The 12,318-nt window shown below is 38.2% G+C and overlaps 1 protein-coding gene across 1 annotated transcript in view; it reads right to left on the bottom strand.

Moving 5' to 3' along the window:
- Positions 1-798: 798 nt before the first annotated feature.
- LOC140496331 (solute carrier family 66 member 2) overlaps positions 799-12,318 on the bottom strand; it is a 73,365-nt gene continuing 61,845 nt past the window's right edge. The window contains exon 4 of the mRNA XM_072595942.1: positions 799-6,114. Within this exon, the coding sequence (XP_072452043.1) occupies positions 5,940-6,114 (175 nt within the window). The 3' untranslated portion in view covers positions 799-5,939. The remainder of the gene's footprint in view (positions 6,115-12,318) is intronic.

The following is a 12,318-nucleotide window of genomic DNA, read 5'->3' on the forward strand; positions in this document are numbered from 1 at the left end:
GGTGTAATTCAGGTAACTGTGGAAGTCGGTGGGTTTGTAAAAAATGTCGGTGTCAAGTTGGTCATCATTAATGGAGATGGAGAGGTCCAAGAAGGGGAGGGAGGTGTCAGAGATGGTCCAGGTAAATTTAAGGTCAGGGTGGAATGTGTTGGTGAAGTTGATGAATTACTCAACCACCTCGCGGAAGATGGACTGTTCTACGTAGCCAGTAAAGAGACAGGCATAGCTGGGGCCCATACGGGTGCCCATGGCTACCCCTTTGGTCTGGAGGAAGTGGGAGGATTCGAAGGAGAAATTGTTAAGGGTGAGGACCAGTTCGGCCAAACGAATGACAGTGTCGGTGGAAGGGTACTGTTGGGGACGTCGGGAGAGGAAGAAACGGAGGGCTTGGAGGCCCTGGTCATGGCGGATGGAGGTGTAGAGGGATTGGATATCCATGTTGAAGATGAGGCGTTGGGGGCTGGGGAAACAGAAGTCTTGGAGGAGGTAGAAGGCATGGGTGGTGTCTCGAACATATGTGAGGAGTTCCTGGACTAGGGGGGATAGGACAGTGTTGAGGTAGTTAGAAATGAGTTCAGTGGGGCAGGAGCATGCTGAGACAATGGGTCTGCCAGGGTAGTCAGGCTTGTGGATCTTGGGAAGGAGGTAAAACCGGGCAGTGCAGGGTTCCAAATTGCTTTTGGAAAATCCACAATTAATGATTCACTAATATGAACAAAGATAAATATTTTTACAAAGTGCTTTAATACAGCAATCTGATACTGTTATCCATATTAACAATGGAATATTAAGCATGACATCAAATGCAGCATTCTCCTGCTATTTTGCACAATGACATTTACTTGTCTGAACACAATTTCTTTCTTCTTTACAAAACAATACTTGAAGATAAACAGGATAGTATATATAAATATTATCAAAAGTTATGTTGACCCAAAGAATTCAAAAGAAACAAAGATACTTGTTTGCATAGATTGATATAAACTCATCTGCAATGTTTGAGCACACATCTGAAGAAATTCTGAGAATCTTAGCTTGGACTTCAACAGATAGGATTGATAACATTGTAGCTCAATAACATGATCGGCTCATCTGACAAGGTTGGCAAAGTTGGCATCTTCACAAAACCACCTCCTGCATTCTTCTGAGTAACACTTACTGTACTGTGAGACATAACCCTAGGGAAAAGCTCATTGGTTCTGTTGCATACAACAGGTGGTATAATAGAATCCAACCAGAGAAATCTAGAAATGTCATAGATATCTCACAGATTAGACTCCAGTGATACTGGCAGCATACAAAGCAAAACTGGACATCATCAAGGAAGTCTCAGATTTTTCACTGCCAACTGTTTGTTCTGGCAATCCTGTTTCAGCAAGTGATAATTAGCTAAGTAGCTGAAATTCTCTAAACGTTCCAAGTAATAAAATGACAGAGAATTTCATCAATGGAAACTAGATGTGAAGCACCACCACTGGGAGATAATATAGATTCAAGCAGCTGTGATTAAGTTTTAGTTGTGCAAGATATTTCTCTTGGCATAAATCAGATGTTAGCTTAACTTTTTCTTGTGCTGTTTCTGTCAGTATAACCTAAAATCTGAGAGTAGTCACTGCCTTAAATTCACTGCGGTATCCAGTAGAAATATGTACAAACTTGTTCAGTCACCGTAAGTTGTACATTGTATCAGGAATGCCTTCAAAGAATACTTGTTCTGTAATAAAGCACCTTTAATTATTATCAAGCTGAATATAAAAGTCTATCATGCATAAATGAATGAATAGCTGAACTAAAATGTTACATCGTTATATTAAAGCTAGTCATTTTACATGATTTTTTTTAAGCGCCTGGCTACAATGGGTAGTGAAATCAATCCTGCAGTGATGGCAGATATTTATTTATGATAATATTTAAAAGGATAGAACCAACATGTTTCAGATTATACTGACAGGAATTACACAAGAAAACTGTTTCTGCATATTGCAAGAATCTGTACATTAAAACAGCCAAAGAGGATCAACATCATTAAATTATTAAAAGGCTTTGGCAAAAAGAAATGATGGATCAATGTCAATCAATGACAAAGCACATCAATATATAACATTCTTTCAGTTGTTATTGTAATATCATCTTTACTTATAGATGCATGTATTAGGTAACAGTCCAAAGTCAATCTGTAAGACAATAATTGGCATAGGCATCTTAGGTAAATTCACTGTCAGTGTATGACTCATGTTCACAAAACATAATGAATTATGTAATATAAAGTCGCCCAGTCCTGCTGGATTTCAGTGAAGCTGAACCTGAGAATCACTGGCAGGACATTCTGTAACAGCATAAACTAAGAAATCAAACCTTTCTGAATGGTGAGGAAAAAAATTCACCATCTATAATTGCCTATGCACAAACCATCTAACTAACTTTTGCATTGCACTCGTAGATTCTACTTTATTCATGTAACTTAAATATATATTGGAAGCATACTTTTAAAAAAATATTTGTGCAAAATGTTACAGATGAAAATAAATGAAAAGCCGACGTAAGAACCCCCAAATTATAAATGTTTCAATTGCAATAATTACTCTGGTATTTCACCATTGACACAGTGTAGCACTAACACTCTCACAGTTACAGTGGTAGGCTGGTGTTTGGTTAAGTTAGGGAGCATGAGCTTGACTATAGGCACCTGCCTGTCTCATGCTGTAGGAAGTTCAACTGACTTCCATCTGGAAGGTCAGAAGAGGGGATGGTTATGAAGCCCAGGACCAAACTTCATTCAGAAATGATGGTGTTGCTCTTCAGAGATCCCATGCAATTCTATCAGTTTCATTGATCTCTTGGGGCTAGTTCCTCTGGTAATCCTCATCTCTGGCAAACTGAAGGTTCTTATGCCTCATATAACGGGCTACTCACATCCAAATTTACACTGGTGAAATCTGGAATGAGGAACTCACAACCCATTGACTTCCCATTCACAAATGAACCTGCTTAGAAATACTGGTTGGGAAGGGTCTAGCTTTAAAAAGGATAAATGGGATTTCCAAAATATTTAGGCATTTTTCAAATGGATCCATCAGACTCTTCCCAAAGGTATAATGATAATTTGGTGAAGCAGCTGAGAATATCCTGCATTTCATATCCTGATGTAAAGGAACTAATCAGTTATGGAAAGAAGTTAAAAACAAATGTTATATTTTCAAATTGATACCATGACATCAAACAGCACCAGGGAAATGTATAAAATTGATGTGGATTCTCAAACAGTAAAATGTTGCAATTACAATTTTAGGATTTCACAATTAGAATTAACTTCTTATTAATAGTTTGATCAGATAATAGAACTCCACATAATGTACTCTGGTCTGTTAAAAGTTAAGGCAAAGGGAAATATGCTGATACTGATAAATTAAAGTAGTAACAGTATTTTAGTTAATAAAAAAGCAAAATACTGTGGAGTCTGAGTTCTGATGAATGGTCATTGGCCTGAAAAGTTAACTATATTTTTCTCTCTGCAGCTACTGGCTGACAAACTGAATATTTCTATTTAGTTCATTCATTGGATGTGGACATTGCTGGCTAGGTCAGCATTTATTGCCTATCCCTAGTTGCCACTGAGCAGGTAGGAATGAGTTTCCTCTTGAACTGTTGCAGTTCATGTGGAGTAGGTATACCCACAGCAATAGTAGACAGGAAGTTCCAGGATTTTGACCCAGTGACAGTGAAGGAACATGATAAAGTTCCAAACTAGCATGGCGTCCAAGTGTCCAAGTTGGTAGATGGTGGTGCAGATGATGGTTTTCCCATGTATCTGCTTCCCCTATCCTTCTAGGTGGTAGAGATCATGTGTTGGAGCATGCTAGCTAAAGATCTGAGTGAATTGCTACCATGCATCTTGTAGATGCTACGCACCACTACCACTGTGCTTTGGTGGTAGAGGGAGAAAATTGGTCTGCTTTGTCCTAAATGGTGAAGAGCTAGTTGAATGCTGCACTCTTCCAAGTGAGAGGGGGATGTCTCATCACACACTGAATTTGTGCCTTGCATAGGCTTTGGAAGGTAAGGCAGTGAGTTCCTTGCTGTACGTTTGCAGCATCTAACCTGCTCCCATTGCCACAGTATTCATGTGCTACTGTAGTCCCAGTGTTTTATTAGACTTCTTTTTTGTTATTTTTTTCCAATTTTTGCTCACAGCTTAAAGTGAGTGTTAGAAGCAAAATAAAAAAAACAATGCTCATACATAACTCTGAAAGTCGTTGAAGGCTGATGAAGGGCTTATGCCCAAAATATCAATTTTCCTGCTCCTCGGATGTTGTCTGACCTGCTGTGCTTTTCCAGCACCACACTTATGACTCTGAGAGCCCTTGTTCTGAAATATTGATGGCGAATCTCAATTGTTGGCTGTCCTTTCTTTGCTGGAAAAAGAAATGGCCAGCAATTGAAAATCAGTTTGATGGGTGGGAGTGGGAGTTGGCTGGGAATGATCCAATGGAATCTTCAGGCAGCCCGCCTATTGTGTGAATATACTGCCCACCTGAAACAGGCAGGAGAATGTGTGAGTATGAGAAATGGCTGGCTCTGGGACTCAATGGTAACTTTTAGGTATGCACCACTGGTAGGGGGTGCTATGAAGCCTAATCAGTGCAGTTCTGAGGAGACCCCTGGTAGCAGTTTACAAAACAATCCAACAAACCAGAGTGACTTCCACACAGTATTCCTTGTGCATCTACCAAATGCTGCCCTCCTGCCCCATTTGAGACCTACCTCGGAAACAAGAATCCACCTCGTCTCACCAAACTGACCTGATCTGATATGCCAGCTCAGCTCATAAGTCAATCTATAGCCATTTTAATGAGGCTAAGGCTTGCATTGACCTGGTTCTCACATTGGCAAAAGCAGGAAGGCAGCACAGTCACACATACATCTTTTCTGCAAACTGGAGACAGACAGTCACCTCTGAACATTAAAGAAAAAAAAGTCTCTAAATTCCATCTCAGACAGACAAGAAATATTTCAAAAGAAAACAAGCTTTGGATCTAATGACTGAAGTATTGCTAGAGGCACAATGTGTAGAGTATTTTTGAGCCAGAAGTGGTACAATGAGTGTATTTATGTTGAACTGTTAAATTAGTATCTAAATGAGAGTTAGTTTTTTATAACAGAATTTTCTTTTTGTTGTCTTAACAGTTTGGCAAAAGGAGGCTTTAGTTTCCTTTAGGGTACTTAAAAAAAATCTGACTAAGCTGGAAATATCTTTTAAAACATTTTTCCAATAAAAATAGGTTTTAGAATCTGAACTGTTTTCAGCAATGATGCCCATTTTTATGACACTCGTTATTCAAGGTTAATATTCCAATTATTCACTCAAAGGCTTCACTGTGCATTTATATTATACCAAATTAAATTTCATGTTTAGTTGCTGTACCAAATGGCTGATTACTAACCAATATACTGCTTGGGGAATGGCCAAGTATAAGGCTGCATAATTGATTTTTTTTAAAGAAGACAATGAAATACAAAGAGAAAGTAGAAATGGAATAAAACAGTGGAGAGGACATCAAACAAGACTATTTTCAGTATTTCAAATAAACATGCAACATTCATCATGTCAGACCTTAATGCATCATATACAATGGTGAATACTTCTCTGTTCTTGTTGCTGCTGTTCTCATTGGCAGATAGCTAAGTGATGAGACATTGAAAGACACCTCATCTTCATACATGTTGGAAGTATGATTTGGTTTATGTTTGAAAAGTTTGGACAGCAACAGGAAATAAATTATGGCAGAAGTTGTTTTTTGGTTAAGGCACTTTGGATACTTTCAATACTGTGATACCACAGGATATTCTTCCATAGAAATGGCAAGAAAAACATATTAAAGCCACACTGTGCATCATATTTTGCTGCCCAGGCAGCCATTCTCTGTCACTATGCAATCTTGTTACATATATTTTTCATGATCTCCTTGTCCATAGATGAACACCTGAAAGAAAATTGCAATGTCAATGCAAATCTGAACAGTTCCACAAATCCAGAATTGTACTGGAGTTGCATTAATAATGAAGTAGGTTGTCTTAAAGATATCACCCAGGGTCCACAACAACACCATCTTCACGCTGAAAAGATTTGAAAGAAGTGAAAATTAATATGCTGCATTCAAGTAATGTGATTTGTCAAATACTAATTTAATATAATATAAAATGGCAATTACAGCAATTTGTAAATTATGTAGTACTGTTAACATAAGAAAATTATTAAGACACTTCAGGAATTAAAAACAGATTTCAGTTTCTTTTAAAAAAATCCTACCTTAATCAAACCTACTCCATTTTTGGGATTAAAAAACTTATCCCCATAGAACCTCACAACACAAAGGCGGTCATTCAGTCTATTGTGCTTATGTTTGCTCTTTGAAAGAGGTATTCAATTAGACATACTCCTATGCTCTTTTCCTATAACCTAGAAATTGGTTTTATAGGTATATATTCAATTATTTTATTTGAAATATATGACTAAATCTGCTCCCAACTTTCTTTCAGGTTGTGCATTCTCGATTATAACACCTCACTTTGTAAAACAAATCCTGCTTATCTTATCTCCCTCCTCTGGTTCTTTTGTCAATTATCTTGACATCCCATTGATAATACATTACATATGTCATACTAGGATTTCTGCATTGTACCACAGTAATAAAACTGACCTTTACATCTCTGTTTTTCTAACCTTTTCAGATTTCATGTCCTTCTAATAATAATACATCATCCTCAATGGTTCTTGACCTATTGCCCTGCCATTTTTTTTATTTCGAGGTGAAATCTAACTTTGGCATGTGCAGGTATTAGTTGAGGAAATGGAACTTCAAACAGGATGCAGAATCAGTGCTTCTTCACTATCATGCACTTACATCCCCCACTCTCCTAGTAGTAATTAAATTCACTCCCAAAAGCTTTAATGCAAAGTGTTAAAAGCAAAATATATGATGCAGGAGACAAAATAAGTATTTCAAGGATATTTCTTCGATATTCTATTTTTTGATTTTCCAGGGCTACGTTTTCATTCTCACCTAATTAATGAGGTGATGCAATGAGTTAGTAACAATACTACCATATTTGTCTTGACATATGCAGTAATTGGATTCACAGAAAAGCAGAACTATGGATGATGTTTGTTCACTGAGCTGGAAGGTTAATTTTCAGACATTTTGTTACCATACGAGGTAACATCATCAGTAAGCCTCCGATGAAGCACTGGTGTTATGACCTGCTTTCTATTTATGTGTTTAGGTTTCCTTGGGTTGGTGATACTATTTCCTGTGGTAACATCATTTTCTGTGGTGATATTATTTCCTTTTCTTTTTCTCAGAGAGTGGTAAACAGGGTCCAAGTTGATGTGTTTGTTGATAGAGTTCCAGTTGGAATACCATGCTTCTAGGAGCTAGACCTAGAAGCATGGTATTCCAACTAGAACTCTATCAACAAATACATCAACTTGGACCCCATTTACTATCCTCTGAGAAAAAGAACATGAAATGACATCACCACAGGAAATTATATCACCACAGGAAATGGTATCACCAACCCAAGGAAACCTAAACACATAAATAGAAAGTGGGTCGTAACACCAGTGCTTCAGCAGAGGCTCACTGATGATGTTACCTTGTATGGTGATGAAATGTCTGAAAACAAACCTTCCAGCTCAGTGAGCAAGGTTACATACAGACCTGAGTTACAAATCTTCTCAAAGCTCACTAGCAGAATTATAGTGATTCATCAATATTCTCATTAATAACCAGCTCCTCATTAAGTTTAATGCCACAATACAAGGAAAACATTAACTTCCCAAACAGTACAATCTTTAAATCAATGTAAGGCAACAGGTTTAGCACAGAAGTTTTATTTTCAAAAGAACTCCCACACACACTTCTGCATACAAAAAACTATCACCTGAAAGACATTTTCTTAAGATCACAACTAATGCAATTCCATCAAATGTGCACAAAACTACAAATTTTTTTTCCAGGCACTTACAACCTTTATATTGCATCTCAGATCTTAATCCCAGATTTAAATTTAGTAATTAACCACGTTCAATTCAATAGGATACAGTATAATTTTCCCAAGTCCAGTAGCTCCTGAACATAACGTAGTATTAAACTAGAGATTCCACATTTATTTGCAAAGAATTCATGGTCTCATTGATTTAAAGTTAAATTGGATTAGAGTTAGCTGAGTATCTCATTGATGACAAGTTCACTCTCCTCTGCAGGCTACCTGCTACCCCTCTTGTGACCTCCATCTCCCCCATAACATTCTTGCAGATTGCTTCTCCTCTCCAGTCTCCTCTTGTAGCCTCCTTCGCCCTCCCTAAACTTCTTAGCAACTGCCTTCTACCTTCCACCTACACTCGTCCTGACCAGACTTACCATCATTACTTACCTAACTGATCGCTGCCCCTTCATGGACAGGTTGCTTCTGTCCCATGCCCTCTGATGAGCTTATCATCAGCATGCATTGGAGAGAACCACCCTGTAACTATGGAAGCAGTATCTCACCACTTCCGTTCCATTTGAGGCAGCGAATTTTCCCAATTAGTTATCCCATGTGTGAATTCATTTTGTGGACTTTCAAATTCGCCCACTGTCCCCATATTTTTTCATCTCTGATATAAATCAACAAACTGCAGAATCTGGGCTAATGTCAGATTACACAAAGACTTACCATTCAGCTCAAATATTAAACTCTCTGACTTTGCTTTTTTTATGCATTGTCTGTCACCAACATCAGAGATTTAATATTAAAATGAAAAATAAATGTTTTTCTATAGTTCATTACGACAATAATCAAGTGCAACTGCATTATCAAAAGAAAATCCTACATCGCTGCTCACTACTTTTTTCGATAGTTCTGGAGATTTAATTCATCAGAAAGGCACATAGCGGGGTTGAGCACAACCCTGGTTATTTCTCAGTCACAATGGTCAATCACTCTTGCAACACAAGAAACATTATTCTCTTTGGATCAAATCGGTTCACTATTACTTTTCAAATTTAGCTCAGCCTAAAATTGCTGTTGTTTGTGACAGCTACGACTGTAACTATACAGTGCCTTTAACACAGTCAAACATCACAAAGTGCTTCACAGGAGCAGAATCAAACACTGAGCCACCCAAGAAATATGAGGATAGGCACCAAAACCTAGTCAAAGATTGATTTAGACAAAATTGCAGAGCTCAAAGCCTTGGCAGCTATGGGCGTGGCCACCAATGGTGCAGCAATTAAAACTGAGGGTACACAACAGACCAAAATTGGAGGAAGAAGTTAGAGGATTGTTAACTCGAGAAGATTACAGAGATAGGATCAGCTAAAGCCATTTCTTCATTCATTGAAGGAATTGAAACAAGGAAGAGAAATTTAAAATCAAGATTTGTTTAACTGGGAAATGGGAGCAACAATGATAAGGAACAACTGCAATTTTAAATTGAAATATCACAGGTCCTCTTGCTATGTAAACATGTCATTTAAAAGTACAAGATCCAGTATGGATTCAATCACTGTCAAAAGAATGATTAGCTTCTGATCATCTTGGGGCAGATATATTGTTGACTCATTTATCTGGCTCTAGCCCAGCTAAACTTTAAATTTTTACTGAATTAGAATCTGCAACATTAGTGACCTTGAGAATGAATGAGTTTCACAAGACCTCCATTTGCCATAACCATACCTGTGTAGAACGATAAAAATCCCAGGAAAATAAAATTTCTGCAAATGGGTGTGAGAGCACCTCAGAAACAGATGCTTTTGACGGCAGTGACAATCTCCTCCACATTAATTTCTCCTGAGCTTGCCCAGAGATGTGCATTGCTCTTCTCTATACCTTCTGCACAATCTAATTTCTTGTTAAGAGTTTTTGACCTTCATAAACATGTAACCAAATCATACTTTCATAATTTTGATTGGTAACGTACATAAAATCCTTAGAATGGATGCACTTTCAGCTGTGATAAATGTAGGTGGACTTTACAAGGATCTTGATTTATTGCCTAGTTGATATTAAATGTCACCAGAATTACGACACCAGATAAAGCATTTCAAACTATACATAATTACCTTTACAAATGCAGTAGCAAACTAGTAGATGAAATGGATAAATTATAAAGGGTTACACAAAACATACAGATTTTCATGCTATCTAAAGTAATATGGGCCCTGAACAATTTTTCTTCACAAAATTTATATCCTGTTATCCACTCCTAAAAGCACTGAGACCCTGCGAAGGAAAAGTGTCTTTCCAAAACAATACTTAATGTTAGATCAGATTCTCTACAGCATGGAAACGGGCCCTTCAGCCCAACAAGTCCACTTTGACCCTCTGAAGAGTAATCCACCCAGACCCATTCCCCTACCCTATTTACCCTGACTAATGCACCTAACATTACAGGCAATTTAGCATGGCCAATTCACCTGAACTATACATCTTTGGATTGTGGGAGGAAACCCATGCAGACATGGGGAGAATGTGCAAACTCTACATAGACAGTCACCCAAGGCAGGAATTGAATCCAGGTCCCTGGTACTGTGAAGCAGCAATGTTAACCACTCAGCCACTGTGCTGCCCAATGTATTTTAGTATGACAGATAATATTACTGAATCCAATGTTCCTTCTCACACATGCACACTTCCTACAGAGAACACTGAAAGATTGGCATATTTTCCATTTGTCAGTAGTGCATCCAGAGACCAATGAAAGTGGCCTAACATCATCTGGGTTGTGATGAATTAACTCATCAGATACCAGGAATCAATACATACTTTTTGACTTAGCTGCTGACTGCAAGATCCAACAAAGAAGCCAGCAAAACTTTCAATGAATGTTTCAATTGAATTATGGAAGGCAACAATGTTAAGGCTGCAAACCCATGTAGATCTAATATTGGAATCATCTCCCACTTGTTCATCGAAGGATTGTGGTATTTCTAAGGTGCCTGTATGGCATTGAAAACACTGTCATGAAGGCAAAACGCTGTCAACGTTAGAAATCTGAATGAAGGGCCTTATTTTGTTGCTGCATGCAATAAAGTTTAAATTATTGTTGCAATACTTGATTGATAGTGAAATGTCTTAATAAATAGCCGACTCAAAGGTAACTTGTGATGTCTTACCCACAACAAAACAAAAACACAAAACAGCACAGCAACAACAGGCATGACTTCAAGATTTATAGTATTTACAATGTAGTTAAAGACTCATTTACATCAGTGATGGATAATAGATTCAACAGCTTAATTTTACCTCCAGATCAGATGTGATTAGTGACTCAACTGCTGTACAAGAAATGCAGCATGAATTGTTTCAGCCCAAGTTTCATTTAAATCCCACTAGTATCTAGATTAGAGTGGTGCTGGAAAAGCATAGTTCAGGCAGCATCTGAGGAGCAGTAAAATCGACGTTTTGGGCAAAAGCCCTTCATCAGGAATAAGAAAAGCTTAGGCTTTTGCTGCTGTGCATCTGCTCACCCTTTCCACTCCACCTCCTCACACATTTTCCTGGGTCATTATTGGACTGGATCGGTTGCCATTTTTGTCACCTCCCCAGTCTCAGTAAGCAGTCTCCTGATGAAGGGCTTTTGCCCGAAATGTCGATTTTACTGCTCCTCAAATGCTGCCTGAACTGCTGTGCTTTTCCAGCACCACTCTAATCTAGACTCTGGTTTCCAGCATCTGCAGTCATTGTTTTTACCTAAATCCCACTAGTGACTTCCAAGCCTATTCTGGCTGTGAAAACACTGGGAAGTCGCAAGAGAGAAAAAAAAAATCACATGATCGGGAGACTGCTTACTGAGACTGGGGAGGTGACAAAAATGGCAATCGATCCAGTCCAATAATGTTCCAGGAAAATGTGTGAGGAGGTGGAGTGGAAAGGGTGAGCAGATGCACAGCAGCAAAAGCCTATGCTTTTCTTATCAGTAACGGTGGAATATCTGCCTGGGACTCACAAGGGAAATGAAGAAAAAACTGCTTTGATTACATTTTTGACCTCTCTTGGGTTCTAATCTTCCCTGCTATTTTCACTTGGCAGGAAATTTACTTTGACTTCTCACCTCCAAATTAAAATTAAAACTGTGCCCTGACAATGTCAACTGAGTGACTCCTTGAAGCATATAATATTTCTTAATTCACTTACAAGATGCGGGCAACACTGGCAAGACCTATTCCTGTTTATCCTCAACAAGGTATTTTTTAAGCCACCTTACCAACTGTCAACACATTTCGACTTGCTAAAGAAATCTTGGTTTACTTTTGCAATACTTATGAAAGTCAAAGG

This window comes from Chiloscyllium punctatum, chromosome 26 (genome assembly GCF_047496795.1).
Source record: "Chiloscyllium punctatum isolate Juve2018m chromosome 26, sChiPun1.3, whole genome shotgun sequence".
NCBI lineage: Eukaryota > Metazoa > Chordata > Chondrichthyes > Orectolobiformes > Hemiscylliidae > Chiloscyllium > Chiloscyllium punctatum.